This window comes from Ovis aries, chromosome 7 (genome assembly GCF_016772045.2).
Source record: "Ovis aries strain OAR_USU_Benz2616 breed Rambouillet chromosome 7, ARS-UI_Ramb_v3.0, whole genome shotgun sequence".
NCBI lineage: Eukaryota > Metazoa > Chordata > Mammalia > Artiodactyla > Bovidae > Ovis > Ovis aries.
In genome coordinates, this window is record NC_056060.1 from 76,980,308 (window position 1) to 76,999,078 (window position 18,771).

General features: G+C 34.6%; 1 protein-coding gene across 19 annotated transcripts in view; it reads left to right on the forward strand.

Moving 5' to 3' along the window:
• The window catches only part of GPHN (gephyrin), a 563,152-nt gene that overhangs the window by 374,315 nt on the left and 170,066 nt on the right, over positions 1–18,771 (forward strand). For 10 of the 19 annotated variants that reach the window (XM_060418186.1, XM_060418187.1, XM_060418179.1 and 7 more), the window contains one exon: positions 904–960. The exons of 8 other annotated variants lie outside the window; for them this stretch is intronic. In XM_060418186.1, coding sequence (XP_060274169.1) covers positions 904–960 — 57 coding nt within the window. Of the gene's footprint in view, positions 1–903; positions 961–2,905; positions 2,978–18,771 lie in introns of all 19 variants that reach the window. One more of the 19 variants, XM_060418189.1, reaches the window with a different exon arrangement.

The window sequence follows — 18,771 nt, forward strand, 5'->3', positions numbered from 1 at the left end:
TGCACATGAAGGAATCCATAATGTAAAAGCACTTGATCTGAAGCTTCCTTTCAGTCTCCCCTGACTCTTTTTTTCCGTTTGTTTTCCTCTTTAAACAAAATATTAATTATTGTTACAGCTCTATTAAAATAAAGGCAAAGAGATTTCTTGTTTATAGTTCATCTAATAAAAACACTTTGGGTTTAGAATCTTCCTCTTCTCATTTACACAGTTATTTGAAACAAATTTCTAAAAAAGCAGTTTTATTTTCTTTTTTGGTTGTCTTACCCAAGAGGAAAATTCAGCTGAAATAACTGAAAGTTTTGAGGGAGTGAATGTATCTAACTTTGGTCTGGCATTAAAATTTTCTGGTTGGGCAGCACAATTGTTTAATTGGGAACCTCAGTGACAGCTGAATAACCTCAGTGCTTGGGTCAGCAAGCAGAGGAACTTCACTCTGTCACCTATCAAGAATGATGCTTGTCAAGACTGATCTCTCCACTTACGGAACATTCATGCATCTAGTAATACCACTGTTGTCTTCTGATATTACAATGGAATAGACACTAAAAGAGACAAAGTTTTCTGCATAGGTATATTTGTAATTCTTTGTTTTTTGTAAGCCAAATGCAAATTTAACATTACTCCAGATACTGCTTCATCAGAAGTCCCCAAGATAACCAAAAGTAAGTGCCCGTTTCCTCATCTTAGGAACAAAGTCATAACAAAGACTGAATTCTAGCAACCAGCCTATTTGCAGAGCATGTCATTTAGCCTCTGGGTTAGTAACTTAACTCCTTGGCCTCCTAAGACATATCTCAGAGTCGATTGATGTTTTTGCATGTATTTACTAATGTTTAGAAAATTTTTTTAAGTTCACTTTTTCTTTATTCTGTCTTTTTTACCCATCTTCCCTCATTGTAGCAAATTAGACGGCCGGATGAAAGCAAAGGAGTTTCTAGTAGAGTTGGATCCCTCAAAGTAAATATGTTTCTAACATTTTTTGGCAAGATTTCGTCTATAGCCTACACTTCTTCCTTTTTGGAGGGTGGAGGGAGGAAGGGGGCTTTTTCCATTTTTCACCATCCCATTTTGTTTTATTTTAGTATTTTTATTGGCTGTTGGGTCATATTTTTTTTGTTTGTTTCAGCTACACATAGAGCAACCAGCTGAAGGCAAGCTGTCAAATAACTAGCTTTGAGTGGCACCACAAACAAGAGAAAGGGCACCTGCCTCATTTCAGGTGCCTATAATTTGGGGTTCCAGAGTAAACCGTTCCTCTGATTGATGTCACTGACTATGTGTTAAGTTCCTGTTACACAGAGAACCAGCATTTATTTTCAGATTATTATATCCCCCTTTTTTTTTGTTAAAAGTAATTAAGTGTATTTTAGTGCCATTACCATTTGTAGTTCATTCCAGAAAAATAATGATTATGAGTTAATAACATGTATCACATATATATAAAATTTTAGAATTAGAAAAGGAATTTCATATGATGCTATTATAGTGAGCTCACATATAGTTAATAGTAAGCACTCTTAATCCCCTTTGTTTTATTTGTCAAAAGTTAAAAATTGATATAATATTCAAAAGAAACTGATATTTATCTAAATGTTTGCCCATTTGTATATGTGGCCTACTAATATAGCACTTAAGATTTTTGATCTAATGGTACCATTTGGTAGTTGTTAAATATCCATTTGGTCAATATGTCTTGGGCACTTGGTACTCTAATATTTAATCACGATGAAAAGATAAATAAGTTATCACCCTTAAGAGACTTAGGCATAGCCAATTAATCACTTTTAATGCTGCCACCATAAATGCAAGTTGGAAATTTTTCTGAATTTTAAAAATACACAGAGAAACCTCCTTCAAAATTAGCCACTTCTTATATCTCAATCCCATGTGTCCTAATAGCAATGGTAACTGCTAAATTAATCAAAATGACATAAATCACTGTATTGGAATGTCCCAATATTCAATAACTACTTTGAGGCTAATATTAAGTCATTTTAAAATTTTACACACCTCCAATTTATTTCTATTTAACAATTTATGAAGCACTGATTTCTGCACTCTTTCCTCTCCTTGCCTCTTCTGCCTTCTGAATTTTACTTTTTGTTGTTTATTTATTTATCTGTATGTGTGCACACATGAGTGCACATGGATGAGAGTGTGTCTGTATGTTTGTGTCTTTTATTCCAAACAAGCCATCTTCTCTGTTCTCTAACACTGCTATATACTGGGTAGCATTTTTTTGTTATTATTTCGCTAAGAATAAGCAGAGGGGCTTGGAAGTGTTGGTTATATGCCTGTTTCAAAAGCAAGGCAAACTAAAATTATTTAGTCAGAAAAATATGACTATGTATCTTGATGATATATCAGTAGCATTCCTCACTGTCTACCTGTGAGGTATCATATTTTAATTTTGAAGGAGACATAGATCCATTACTGTTGAGACTGGATTATAACTCAGATTAACGAAAAGGTGCAGTTTGGCATAACTTTTTGGAAGTGACTGATAGTGAAATAAAGATTAAATAGCATTCATAACTGCAGCACCATCTGCTATAAACTGGATTATACGTGCAAGTACACCTGTGTTGATCTTGAAGTTAAGCTTTTGGATGTATAGAACTTCAAGTTGAAGTAAATCTGTAGGGAGTTATAAGAATAGTTATGGTATTTATTTTCTCTAACACTTTGGGGAGAAAAGATGCTTTAATTAAAATATTCTCTTCCTAGTCACGGTTTATTGAGCATGTATTCTTGCACTGTACAAAGATCTTTGATGTTTTGAGATGTTTGCCAAAGGCAGTGAGGAATGTATAACGCTATGATCTTATTTTTAAAAGGAAAAAGGAAAACTGAAAAGAGAACAAGTTGCTTTTTCAATTCATTTTCTGATGTTTACATGTAGCTCCATCGAAAGCTGGAGGAGCTCAGAGATCACCTAGAAGGCAATGTGAAAGGATACTCTCTCAGAGTAAATGTACGATTTCACTCGGTGATTTTTTTTTCCCTAAACTTCTGCTGACTGGTAATTCCAAATCAGATTGATTTGTCCTCTCATCTCCATTTTTTTTACTTTCTGTCTCTTTCTCCCTATCTCTTTCTTTCTTTTGGAGCTGTAGCTTCATGCTCACATTTATGAAATAAAGATTAAACTGGCAGGGTAGATGACCTTTAAGCCACACTAACATTGCGTTTGATTTAATAGCATTCTAGCTCCAATGCAAATTAAAAACTTTTTTTTTCCCCCAAAATCTGCATTTCTTATACAATTGTATAATTTTCTGAGGATCTTTTCATGAGACTTCATTGGAGCTTTTCCATTGACTGTGTCTTCTGTCCCTTGTTAGATGTGTCAGCAGGATTCTAAATTATGTGCTGGATTCAAGTGATAGAACCTTGATGATTCCATTTCAGTTGTCAAGGAAAATATTCAATGTTAGAGTCTCATTATGGGTAATCTGGAAAGTAGATAGGTCTATTCTGAGTTAATAGACTTCTCTTAGACTCTTCAGGAATAACTAAGATACTATTTTTTTTTCCCTAAAAGTAAAATTAGGCAGTAAGAATCTTCACTATGAACACTATTATGTAACATCTTACAAATACTTGAGATAATCGCTAATCTCATGACCCAGGACAACACTTTGAAGGAGAACAATACCTTATAGTCACTCAGTACTGTCATACATCGTATAGGCATACTACCAATAGTATTTTTGTGACTGATTAGTTAAGACTCAGAATGCTTAGTCCTTCTCCTGAGTATATCTTTTCAATATAAATAGAATTAAAATCTCTGAAATGGTATATGGTATAAATACAACATAAGAAAAACAAAAATACTGCAGTAAATAATTTCTGGCTCTATTTAACCTTGATTTCCTATTTCTGGGGCTTTAAAAAGAAGATCGTAAGAATCTTAGGTCTGATTTACTTCGCCAAAGATTATTGCCATACTTTTAATTCATATTGCTATAATAGTTATGAGGGCTAGAATAAAAAATAATAGTGCTATGATAATTCTCTGGTTTCTCAGCTTTGTTTTTAATTATGTACACTATGTATTATATGTATCTCTTCATTAAATTTTTGATTACTAAAGTTCAGTTTTTAGTAATATCAGTCATTAAATACTGATAGCTAAACAGAGGAGAAATTAATATGTATCTCATTTTTCTACTGCTTTCTTTTGAGCCAGTCTTTCTTTTCAGTCATTCTTAGAGAATTTGAAAAATCATCCACAGTCATCCCCAGAATCTATTCCACTATTTTAAGAAATTAAAAAGATTTTTATTAATTTTATGATTAAATAAGTCTAGATACATCTGGATATCATTCTAGAAATTCCTAAAATGAGTCTCATAATGTATGTATATAGTGCCACATTCTTCCCTAACCAGTCATAGGAAGTGATATTATTTTTCTTTCGGTGAAACCAAGACCAGAAAGTTGGACTTGCTAAGGTCTATATGGTAGGGTGTTCATGTTAGATTCGGGTTAATGAAAGCTCTGTGCTTTGAAAATTGGGTTCTCATGCCACTCCAGTTTCTTCAATACCTATACTGCAAGGAGGAGTACATAGTAACTAGTCTCTGTGTCCTCGCCCTTTGTTTAATTTCACTGTGTCACACTTTGTTGCACCTTTTTTCTGAAAAGACTGAATATAAAGTATATCATCCTAAGATTCCTGTTAACTGGAATAGTAGGCAAAAATTTGAAAAAAAAATTGTCAAAAGGCAAATAATAGTATCTTCTCTACAGAGTTCAGCTAAGAAAAGATACAAATCAAATCTTGGCTGAATGTTCAGGTTTTCTCCTTTCCTGTTAATTCCCACAAAATGCTTTAAAATAATGGCTTCCTAGGTGTCTCAGTGGTAAAGAATCCACCTGCCAATGTAGGAGCTGCAGGAGACACAGGTTCAATCCGTGGGTCAGGTAGATGGAGGAGGTAATGGCAACGCACTCCAGTATTCTTCTGGGAGAATCCCATGGACAGATGAACCTGATAGTCTACAGTCCATGGAGTTGCAAAAGAGTCAGCCACGTCTGAGCACGCCTTAAAATATGCCTTGTATGTTAAAAGCTGTTACTTAGATGTAGAATAAAGTTATTCTCAGTACCATAGGCTATATCAATAGGTTTTATTTCTAAAATGAGATAAATTGGCATATAGTGACCATCTCATTTTGTGGAAATTTATTATTTCCACAGAAGAGCAAGTATACGAGTGCTTTTTAATTCATTGAAACATTGCTAAATATTTCAGAGAGAGGAAAGATTCAGAACCATGTTGCCACTTAAATATTTCATAGTTGAAGAAGGTGAGATCATTCTGAAGTTTGGGATAAGGATTTAATTAAATCAGTGCTTCAGCTGGTATCATCTATATGATATATTATGTTTTTTAGAAGAAAGAACCCTGTGTTTTTATTTATTACATATAATCAATGATATAAAGTTGAATATTAAGCAATTATTTTTAGAATAGTTTGTTTTTATTTCTCATGTGAAAACATACTTTTTTATTTTACATGGATTCTTCTATAGCAGAAAGTAGGATGTACTTGATTCTTGTAAATTAAGAATGTATCATCTTTTTCTGTACTTTGTATAGAGCTGCAGTATTCTGAACCCTAAATTGGTTTTTAGTAATTTTAATAATAATAAAATTATCATCTTGGACCCTGGAAACAAGCTTAAATGTTAAAACAGTCAGAAAAAAAAATAGATAAGTGCTTACGAAATAAAGACAAAAAAGAAATGAGAGGAATAAAAATACCTCAAAGCCACAAATTTTGAATTTAAGTCAGTTTATATAATACCCTGGTAAATTTCCATTCGTCTACAAATATATACAGATAGGTTTGGGGTAATCAAATATGTTAATTTTTTGAAAGACTGTAACAAACAGTAAAGGGAAGATGACTTATGAAAACAGATTACTGGCACATCAGTGAACTAAGAAGAAAGGTGATGAAGTAGAAGGAATATGATGAGTACTTGCTATGCTAACAAAAAAAAAAAAGATGGTATTATTTGAAGTGGAAGAAGTTAAGGGAGGAGATATCACATAAAATAAGACTGTATTTTTATTAAGAAAAATGTTCCAATCAAGTCAGAAAGAAATGTCTTTTAAAGAGTAGTTTGTCAATGTTTAGTAATTTCCTAAATGCTGAAATTATACTAGTATGAAATAGGATAACAAATAATGAATTAGATAATTGTGATTTTACAGGCCTTTAAGATCAGTGTTTTGATTCCAGCTTTAGTTCTAAACTAACACTTCTTTATATGTTGATGAATTGTCTTCAGGATATTTGCACTTTTCTGTTCATTAAATTAATGCTATAACTCAGGAGTCAACAAACTACAACCCTTGGGCCAAATCCTGTTTCTCTTTTGTGGGTCCATGACCTAGGAATGATTTTTGCATTTTTAAATGGTAGGGAGGGAAGTCAAAAGGATATTTCATTTTAGCATGTGGAACTGTATATGAAACTAAACTTTCAGTGTCCAGAAATAAAGTTTTATTGAAACACAGCCACACTCTTTCATTGTATGTAATCTGTGGTTGCTTTTGCACCACAACAGCAGAGTTGAATAATTGCAACAAAGGCCATATGGCACAAAAAGCCTAAATGTGTAGTACTATCTCCCTGTTCACCAAGACCTGCTAAAACTAGTTAGTGTGTCAAGATGACATTGACAAAGAGATTGTTATAATAGAGGCTGTGTGAAATTATTTTACCAGTTGAGGAAAGAGAGTTGCTTATTTTTTCTCGGGATGGTTACAGATCATTCTGCGTGGAAGCATGCACTGAAAAGACTTGATCCCCTGAAATTTCCTACTTTACATTTTTATTCTTCCTTTTTATATTATTTTTTCCAGCTTCTCTGTCTTCACATACCAAACACACACACCTGCACACTAAGTAAACTCACCATGAAATTATATTAAACCCTTCAAATATAGAACTGTCTTATGGATAAAGTACAGATTATTAATTCCTCTTCTCTGGGCAGGGGCGGGTAACCTTACAGAGATTTAAAGATAAAGTGTATTCTTACTCTTTAAACTGTTTTAAAATGTGTTTTTAGAGTATTTTTGCTGCACACATTGCATTTTTCTGTTTATTACTTCCTTGTATCTTAGTAAAGATATTTCCTCTGAAAACCATGTTAACTTTTGATTTCTGCTAAATTTCCTATTTGACCCCACATAAAATCATGTAAGTTCTATAGGAAATTTCATACAACTAGGAAAGACACTATAATGTGATCAAGTAATAAATCATGTCTTAATATAGCATTTAAAAATGCTTACGTGTTTACAATGAATCAACCTGCTTTGATTGAGATGAGGAAAAACAGCTGGACCATTAGTCCTTAGATGAATAATCTTTATGTAGCTTTTAAATGAGTAAACATCAATTTGTTTATGTACTCTTTCTTTGAGCAAATTTCAATGTTTTTTGGTTCTTGTATGTAGAACATTGTTTGGGCCTCCTAAGTCTTCCTTCTTTGACATTTACTCACATAATAATAGGCATTTATTTACTATTTAATTTATAACATGCAACATCCTGAGTATCTTGGTAGGTAATGTTTTATAATATGACCAGGTTACAATAATGATAAAGATGGCAGTAAATAAATTTTAAGATTATCTCTTTAGAAAACAGCCTAATTTTGCTTTTGCTTTATTAGCATTTGCTTAACATGTAAAGTGAATTAATTCAATCCTGAAGTTTCAGTTCTACTGAAAAATAGCGAAAACCTTTCTTGTGCTTTGAACCATCTAATACTTGTAAAATTGCCTACAGTAGCCTAAGACATCACTTGGAGTGGAAGTGATTCATCTGTGAGGGATTTAATACTTATTATGGAATTGCCCTTCTCAGAATTGACTTTAATACAAAAATACGGTATTAACAAAAGATCTCCTTGACAAGTAAATTTCCCTAGTAATTGAAAATGGAGCAGTGAGAAGGAAAAAAAAGACAAGACTCAAATTATTTTGAAAGATAAAGTTTTTCAGTTTTATGGGTATAGTTATAGGAACAGAACAAACATGCTGAGGAAGGGCTTCTTAGAACTAATATCCTGCTAAAGAAAATTAGATGTGTATATGGCCAAAAGAAAGGTTAAATTTCTTACTATGTATAGAATTGATCATATTTTAGAAACTACCTCTTAGTAACTCATTAATTGGCAGTGATACATTTCATCACAAATCTTTGTGATGATAAATATAAAGCTTTCTGAATATTAACTCATACAATTTCGTTTTTGAGGATAGGAAAAAAAGACTGTATATTCACTCATTCAACAAACCATTATTGAGTGCCTACTATTATATTCCACTGTGCTGGTTGCTAGAAATATACTAAAAGAACAAATCAGATGATGACATATCTGGTTTCTCCACTGTGCCGTCTTCTTCTGTTCTTTATTTTCCCACCCTAACTTTGTACTTTGGAACTTTATAAAGAGTATGTAACTAGAAAATACATACTTAAGTATTTAACTCACATGGCATTGTGACAGCATTATGAAAGAAGAAGCCACAATATTTAACGTGCCATGTGACAACCTAGAAAGTGACAAGAGGGCAGAAAATTAGCAAGTCAATGTCATGAAAAAGTCACAAAAAAGTCAATGAAACATTCTGATAAAAGATGGGTCTAAAGAGTTTTGTGTTCAGGTTTTTAAATATCTTTTTGTTATTGCTATTGGCTTATTTGTTTATTTAGATTCAGTACTACAGAATGGATTCAGTAATGAGAATGGAATAGTAGGAAAAGGAAATCGGAATCAGAATACTGAGCTGGCTTTGACACCCTCTTTAAAGAGTAATATGAAAATGTACAGTAGGGTCATTCTATAAATCTCACATGTAGTCTGCTAACGTAATGACAGTGCGATCAGTGTAGTACCACAGAAAAAAGTAATCCGCTTTCCTGTTAACCTTACCTGAGCATCTTCTCAGCAAGACCAGACCAGATTCTAACTGGGGTAGTCCTCTCCGTCATAGATATTTTTTAAAGCCAGGTATTTTTTTTATCACAAGGTTCTCCTCAAATAGTATGAACCTTGAGATTTCAAGCTCAAGTGTCTGTTTTTAAGACTGTTTTACTATCTGGCAAATGTGTTGGCGATGGAACCTCCTGAACTTCTGAGACACTTACTGCGCTGTACCTTCCGCCTTAACAGTGTTTTCTTTTCCCCACTGCAAAACCAGGCTCGGCTTCCCTCGTGCTCATCTACCTATAGTGTATCTGAGGTATACTTTGCACGTGTTCTCTTACATGGTCAACAACATGCTCGCCCTCACCATTCTTCTTATTTTATTTTCCTTTTGCCTTAATTTATTTTGCCTTGCACTTTGCACTTGGCTGAAAGGGATGACGGTACCAAAGGGAAAATAGTTAGCTGTTTTAAGGGGAAATTTGTATATTTTCATACAGTATTTTTTTCTGGCAGTCACTGTATCATATTGAAATGGTTAAAGCCTAAACAGCCAACTTGATTGTTGCCACCTTAATTCCGTAAAGATTCCTTTGAACTGGATAGTTTGTTATTAAACCCTTATTGGCTATGACGAAGATTCCAGTTTGCAGACTTGTATAGGTTTGTCTCTGGTAGCTGAAGATTTACAATGAATTAGTAAAATCTTGTCCCATTAATCATAGAGGAAAGCATCCAAATTGATTATTAAATGAGAATTTCATATGATTCCCCTATTTTTATGTAAAATAGATTCACTCCCTTTTAAAAAACTGATTGGGTTATTCAGGAAAATAGTCTCCTTGATGCTTGTATAAGGTTCGTACAATCTAGGGCTTCCCAGGTGTCTCAGTGGTAAAGAATCTGCCTGCCAGTGTGGAAGACTCAGAAGATGCGGGTTTGACCCGTCGGTCGGGAAGGTCCTGTAGAGGAGGAAATGGCAATCCACTCCAGTATTCTTGCCTGGAGAATCCCATAAACAGAGGAGCCTGGCACGCCACAGTCCATGGTGTCACAAAGAGTCACACACAACTGAGCACACACATACAGCATCTTAAAATCTAGAAAAGCTTATCACTCATGAGATCCATGTTCTTTTAACAGAGTACTTTATATGAACTTTGACCTATGTTCTTTCCCTTTTTAGAGATTTAATTTCTTACTCTTATTGTGTTAAACCATAGCATAAATGGGTTTTCTAGTTGTATAAGACAGTCACAGAAATATTAACAGACTTTGAATATCCTTTAAGCCTACTGTTCAAAGCAGGGGCACTGTTGAGTAGCTAAGAGAAAAGAGTATATGTACCTCAAAATATAATTAGTAAATAACAGGACTTTAATAGCCTGTGAATTTTTAAGATCGTAACTTTTTACTTTGCAGACATAACCTATTTCTACATATATTTACTTTGTGCAGGCTACTATAGTTAGTATATATGCAGGCCAGTATTGTCAACTTAATTCTGATTGCAGAAATATTATGTCTGAATGTCATACAAAAAATAGAAAGATGGCACTGTCTAAAATACCAGGTAATGTATATAGAACCACAAGCAGAAAATCATCCTTTGACTTTAAAACTTTATAAATAGCCTTGCAAAGAATGGCATTGCTAAACCTGTAGCTTCACAAAGATTAATTTATTGAGTCAGTAGAATTACAGCCATCTTCTTTAATTTTTTCCTTTGCAAATTGCAGCTGTTAGAGTTTTTTTTTTTTTCCTTCTTAACACTGATTTTTGGAGAATTGATTTTTTCTTAAAATGTGTATTTGTAGAGAGAAACAAAGTAATGAAAAGCAGATGAATTACTTGTGATATTAGTAAAGACTTTTGAAAGAGAAGATTGGTACCATCTCATCACCACATTTCCCATAGGTCTTAATTCCCCAGGATTATGATTCCTAGTGTAAAAAATATATAACTCATTTCTTTCTGCCACTTCATCCAGGCAATTCTCCATTTCCCATGAGAGTATTTAAGAAGTCTACCATTGGCATCATCTCCAGTCACAGCCTACAGCATCCATCAGGGTATCACTTTCTCTGTGACAGCATGTGTGCAGGAGGGCTCTCAGGTTGGAATGTGAAACTGGTTTCTGGGGGGATGGGATTGTGTATGCTGTGGCCTTTGCTCCATAGCACTCAGCTCTTAAATGCGTTCTGGCTTCACTTGGATTTGTTTTTTCCATTATGACACATGAGATTTATTTACTTGTCATGAAGTGTGTTCCTCCTTTTGTCATCTGTGGCAGGGTTTCTACATTTCTATACTCAGTGCCCCATCTCTGTGGACTCCATAGTTGGTTTTATGTTTCTCTTACGATGTGACAACCTGATAAATGTTCATCTCCTTTATCTCATCTCAATCTTCACTACGGTTCTGTTTGGAGAGGATATTATTGTCACCTCATTTTGCAGATAAGGAAACTGAGGCTCAAAGAGGTTAAATATCTTGCCCAAAGTCATAAAAGCTGCCAGATGAGTAGCAGAAAATTGTTTTGTCTTAAATGCAATGCTTTTCACTTTTCAGGATTATTAAAAATCACCTACTCTCTGAATGGCATGCAGTAGTGTTGTATTTTCACAGTGTATATTTACTTGATTCAGGTTCATTATGTAGTTTTGGATTTTATCTTATCAGAAGATACAGGTGTATCTATACAATACAAAACTTGAGTTTAAGAAAGTATTAGAAAGCCATTCCTTTCTGTAATTTCTTTTTTTTGTGTGTGTAATTTCTTATTTTTCTTGTATTTATTCATTTAATAAATATTTGTTGAGCACCTACTATGCTCTCCTTAAATACAATCTTCTAGCTATTTCTTGATCTTTGAAATTGGCTTAACACTTAAAATGCATAAAATATTATGAATGTAATGAGATCGGTGGCTTCAGTTGGACACTATAATTCATCCCTTCAAGTCAAGTTAAAAAAAGGGGAGACAGAGCAGGGAGAGCTCACTTCGAGATTTCTAACTAACATTCAATTTTGTTCCTGCAGCATTCATTTTTTAAAAATCCTTTGGAAAAAAAGTGCTTTAGAATTCCCTTAGCTTAAACCAAAGCCAGAATTAGTACTGTTTCTTGGTAGAAATGGTGTTCTTTCTGACTTATTTGGAAAATTGAAGTATATACTAGATATAACTCTTTTATGCTTTGTAACAGTATCTAAACTCCCCCCCAAAAAATTGAGCCCTGTAAAATCTAATTTTTAGTGTCTTAGATTTCCCAGTAGTGAGATTCATTTATATATTTGAGATTTTGAAGCTAAATTGATTTTTCCTGTTGAGTGGACAGAGACTGAAGCTTAATTGTTTTTACTTAATGCTTAAGAACTTTTAGGGAACTTCCCTGGTGGCCCAGTGGTTAAGACTCCACACTGCCACTGCAGGAGGCACCAGTTCAATCCCATCCTTAGCGAAGTAAGATCTCACACACTGTGCAGCAGAAGAAAAAAAAAAAAAAAAGAAGAACCTACCTAAAGAAAAGGTGACATTTTTAAGTTATAACCTGCTAATATACAAAACAGTTGCTGTTGAAACTCTTAACCCACTATTAGCATACCAATTCTGATCTAAACAAATCTTGATTGACAATTTGGAGTTCTGTTGGACAATGCAGCTCCATATACTTCTGGATCAATCTCATAATCGACCATATTTATTATTATGATCGTCACCATCCATCATCATTATTATTATTCTACTTATGATATTTTTCCAGTAGTCATGTATGGATGTGAGAGTTGGACTATAAAGAAAACTGAGCACTGAAGAATTGATGCTTTTGATCTGTGGTGTTGGAAAAGACTCTTGAGAGTCCCTTGGACAGCAAGGAGATCCAACCAGTCCTTCCTAAACATCAGTCCTGAATATTCATTGGGAGGACGGATGCTGAAGCTGAACCTCCAATACTTTGGCCACCTGATGTGAAGAGCTGACTCATTTGAAAAGACCCTGATGCTGGGAAAGATTGAAGGCGGGAGGAGAAGGGGACGGCAGAGGATGAGATGGTTGGATGGCATCACTGAGTCAATGGACATGAGTTTGAGTAAACTCTGGGAGTTGGTGATGGACAGGGAGGCCTGGTGTGCTGCCAGTCCATGGGTCACAAAGAGTCAGACAGAACTGAGTGACTGAACTGACTGACTGACTGATGATATAGCACTTACTTTGGTCAGGGATCATTCTAGGAGCTTCATGTATGTTATCATTACATCACTATATAATGACTACCTTGGCACCAACTCCTGTTTATAGACCACATCTCTCTCCAGAGTTATAAGCACTTTATATGTAACTTAGCCCCCAAATCTGTACCTTTACCCACTAATCCAGTATATGACACTACCCAATCACTCAAAGACTAGAAACCTGGGAGTTATATCCCTTATAACCAAACAGATCTAAGTCTTAAAGATTCTGCCTCTTTTGTTTCTTTAGAATCTATGCCTCTTCTCTCCAAAGCCACTTTCAATTATTTAGTTGGATTTTTTAATCTGGATTATTAGATCAGTATCCAGACTAGTTCCTCTACCCTCATCATTTATTCCACAAATATCACTAATCCATCTTTGCACACATAACAGAATGAACTTTTTAAAATGTTAATGTAATAATGTTATTCCACTACTTGAAATCTTTCCGTGGCTCTCCATAACCCTTAGGAGGGGTTCCCTGGTGGCCCAGATGGTAAAAAAAAATCTGCCTGCAATGCAGGAGACCTGGGTTTGATCCCTGGGTTAGGAAGATCCCTGGGAGAAGGAAATGACTCTCCTCTCCAGTACTGTTGCCTGAAGAACCCCATGCACAGAGGAGCCTGGTGGGCTACAGTCCATGGTGTCACAAAGAATATGACATGACTGAGGGAGTAACACTTGAACCCTCATGAACTGGTGTCTATCTACCTCATCAACTACTCCTCTTACCACTCCCTGTCATGGTTAAAACTAGTTTCAGCCGTGCTTTCTGCCATTCCCTAGTTGGCAGGATCCCTTGCATCTATGAATTATGCTGACCTTTTTCTCTGACTTTCCTATCTTTTCTTCACCCAAATTATAATTGTCCCTTTAAACTGTGTTCCTACATCCCAGCTCCAAGAAATCATTCCTGATAACCTTCCCCTATCTCCCACCCCCAACTGAGTTAGGAGCATCTATTGCATATTCCCATAGCAGTTTCCACTAAATTCTACTACAATACTTATTATGATATATTGTGACTGTAAGTTTTACTTTGTGAACTCCTAGAGACCAGAGGCTGCTTTATTTTCAACCTGTCATCCACAGGCTAGATTAGTTTGGGGCAAACAGTAAACAATAAATATAGGTTGAATGAATGACATTAATTATGCCCTAATTGCTATATCTATAATAATATTCACTTTGTTATTAGATTATTAAACTCAGTTGGGTAAAGACATTGATTTACCTTCTTTATCTAGCACACAATAAGCATTTAATAAACACGTATTAACCAACTCATGAATTATAACCCAGTATCGAGTATCTCATTATATATGTATCAGAGTTCCTAAGATTTGTATGCATTTTTCTAATTCCCTGAAGCATATATTAATTTAGGTTTTTAAACTATTTTAATTCTATACTGCCTGAATGTTCCTACAGTCTACTTTAATATTTCATTTTTAAATAAATCATAGGGGTTGCTGGCACAATTTTTCTTCAGTGTAGGCTCAAACAATATCAACAATCATCTCCATGTCTTAACTTTAATTCCTTGTTGACCTTGAATGTAGGAGCAGGAAAGAGTCTCATAAACTGTGCATTTGACTTTCTTGCCCTACTGTTGAAACTCAAAGTTTACATAGAGCAATGCAGCTTTGTTCTCTGTGACCCCAATCAGTCTCCTTGACATCCTGTTTGAAAAAAACTGTGAACTAAAAGTCTGTGAAAAATCACACTCATAAATTCAGATGGGAATCAGAATTGGTACACAAACAAGAGAAAATAGAAAGCTGACATTTATTGTTAAGTCAGTAAGTATTTCTTAGTTAACTTTCAACAAAATTGTAGTCAGAATCTAATGTTGTTGATTGATAAATAAGTTGTATTCAGGCCTCTGATTAAAGCTTCTTCATCTGTTACCAAGACACAAAGGGAATATGGGCAGGCAATTTAAATCTAAAGGAGGCTCAAAATCTAAATTCCCAATGACTTTTTTTTAACTCTGTATCTGATATTGAGGAAAATTGACATCAAAGTGATTTTTACTGCTCAATGTCTGTCGTTCTTTTCCTTCATGTGTCCCTATGCACCACAGGTCAGCATTGCATCTCCATTTTTCCTTTTCTTTATTAACCCAGTTGTCTGTTCTGCATAGGAGATAACACCAATGGATGCTTGCACCGCTTTTTGTACATTACGGAGATTTAATGAATATTAAACAGTTCATGGCCATACTATGATGTGGTTCAGAGCTTTACACACATTTGGTTTACTACCAATCCTCGTCTAATTTTTAAAGGTTCAGATAAATATTTTCTTGACTACTAGCAAAGTCAATTTTCTTTTATATGTTTACAAAAATGTGCGTTTGGATACAATGGAATTTATAGCCTGGACTTTAGGATGAGTAGAATTATCAGTTTTTTCTAGTCACCTTGTTTTTCCCCTTTGAAAAGCACATCCTTTCTCAACCAGAGTTCCTCATCTAAACCAGTGCAAGAAGTGGTTTGTTTGGCTGTTTTCTCAAGCTGCTGTTAAGATGGTGCTCTTCCAGATTCATAAAAGAGAAGTTAATTCATTATATACAGTGGGTGTACTAGTATATCAGGATTTAATTCTCTGCCAGAATTGAAAAAGATATAGTAATTCTTTCTTTCATTCTTAAGTATTTCAGTGCTTCTTGAAACCATTTGTTATTTAAAGCTGTACTTAAAATTTCTTCTTTGGGAATTCTCCCTATTGCCTTATTTTTTGAATACTGAAATCTCTGTACAGCCTAACGTTTACCATGTGAACTTAAGAGCTGAGAGTATGAGGCATGTTTTTATCATAAAACATGTTTTTTTTTTAAATAGACTTTTCATTTTTCTGAAAGAATCAAGAGCTTTAACCAGCTTCTTAACATATTCCAAGGACGGTCATGCTTTGGCGGAAATTAATATTTACTGGTTGTCTCACAGTGCTTAAAAGTGAGCTAAAAAGTGAGATGGGCTAGATTTGAATCCCAGCCCTAGATGTGAATCACAGTCCTAGATTTGAAACCCTGTGTTGCTTCTTACTAAAATTGAGCTAAAAGTGAGATTAGGCTAGATTTGAATCCCAGCCCTAGATGTGAGTCACAATCCTAGATTTGATACCCTGTGCTGCCTCTTACTTTGTAATCTTAAGCACTTGATTGTTAAGTTAGCTTATCTATACTTCGTATTTTTATAAAATGGGAATGATATCACCTTAAGGTTTGAATTGGTTAAGGCTGCTTGGTGCAGTGCACAATATGCATAAGTACTCAGTAAATATAAATTTTATTATTGTCAATACTGATTATCATAATAAAGGCCCAAACGTAGTTATTTTACTTTGAACCAACTCTGTCAGACATATGCTACATCTGTCACAGAGTAAATGTGTCTTGTTCTGTTATGGTTATTAGCTACAATCTGACTGAAAAATCAAGTATTCTTAGCTTCACATCAACTTGATGCAAGTTAATGTCAACATTTGTACCATGCCTGCCTTCTTTTTCCTAATCATTGTCAAGTATATTGAATATGATATATATGAACATATATCTATGAGATATATCCTTTTTAATTCAATGAGTTGACTATCTTCTCCAGTATTTATCTCGTTTTTTTCTCCAAAATCACTTTCCTATTTAGTGGCCACATTATTTATGCACATAGACCTCACCTCACAGAAGAGTATCGCTAAAAAGAATAATGCTTTTTTATTATAATTATTATTTTAGGGTAGGAAAAGTTTTCCTTGACCCTCTTAGGGCCCTTGATTGGATCTGAAAATTAAACTGATAAAGATTAACAAGAATAAGCATACAAATTTATTTAATATAAATTTTACAAGAAAATGAAGACCCAAAGAAATTGTTAAATCCGATGTTGTGTTGGGGGCATCCCAGGTGGCACTAGTGGTAAAGAATCTGCCTGCAATGCATGAGACGTAAGAGACACAGGTTCGATCCCTGGGTCAGGAAGATCCCCTGGAGGAGGGTATGGCAACCCATGCCAGTATTCATGCCTGGAGAATCTCATGGACAGTTGTTATGCTAGGTTTGATGGAGAGGGATGGTCATGGAGAAATATGATAGGACAAAAAGTATGAACTGAGGATAGTAAACTGAAAGAAACTTAGTAAGACCTGTTCATTCTTATTCTTCTTGGTGTCCTTCTATCTTGGAAAAAACGATGCTTCTTTCTTCAGGGTATAAAGAGGACACCTCTCATTTGAGGGTCTTATGACCTTTTGGAGGGGCAGGGAAAGGACAGGAGACCTTGCTTTCTCCATTTTCTCATACTTCAGTTTATTCAGGTGCCATATTTACAGGTAATCCATCCTAGACACCATCATTGTATTGTCCTTGAATTTTATTAGAATTCCACTTTATGTCATACTCTAGAGAGGGTCACCAACTTATAAGTGGGGCAAAACAGTTTCCAGTGACAACAGCTTTATAAGTGGTTACCACATTTTTACGCTAGTTCTTAAAAGTTTAACCCTTAATAAGCTGAAATGTAGCTATGGTTTAGCTGAATTGAGGGTCAAGTAGACATATATGGATTAATGTAGGAATCTATATACTATTTGTAACATTATTTCTGAGAAAATGCTTTTTAACCTCTGACAGAATTCAGTTTACTCCAAAGTATTTTCACCCTGGCAAATTCTGAATGGCATCAGGATCTTACATTCTGTTTTCTTCTTGCAGCAGCTTAAAATAGAACATCTTCTTTAAAATACACATTGTTGTGGAAGGTAAAAGTGGGAGGGAGCTAGCAATTTGGGGCAAGGATGTTTCTGTAGCATCATAAATCAATGTTTGCTGAATGGATTTATAAACTGAATGTTTATATCAAGGGTTTATGTCTGTATAGTTACATTGCAGTATACTTTCTATGGCATGTATTATTATATCTAATTTCCCTTTCTAGTGAATGCTGATATTTCTGACTTATAAAAAACCTTCTGTGTCCTTAGTATCTTGTAAGTAAGAAACAGGTCTTTGAGCCAGATGAGCAAAATAAAACTAATATATGACTGTGAATTAAAAGCAGTGATTTCTACTATATAGTCTGTGCATGAGAGAACTAATTTGTTATGAATATACCAAATAGTATTTTTAATCCTATTAAAATATTAATGGTATAATTTTAAAGGAGTTGAATTTTGATTATCCAAAATCAAAATACTTTATAGGAGTATATATTTTGCTTTCTACGTGAAAGTTTAGTCAGAGTGCCAAATGCAGATAAAAAACATGTTGAGCTTGAAAGTAATAATGGATCTTAATACCCTGAATTAATGTAAAAATTGGAATCAAAATAATAGTTATTTTTACTTGATTGTTTATTACTGCTAACCCTACCAGGTGGAGAAGGCAATGGCACCCCACTCCAGTACTCTTGCCTGGAAAATCCTATGGATGGAAGAGCCTGGTAGGCTGCAGTCCATGGGGTCGCTAAGAGTCGGGCACGACTGAGCGACTTCACTTTCGCTCTTCACTTTCATGCATTGGAGAAGGAAATGGCAACCCACTCCAGTGTTCTTGCCTGGAGAATCCCA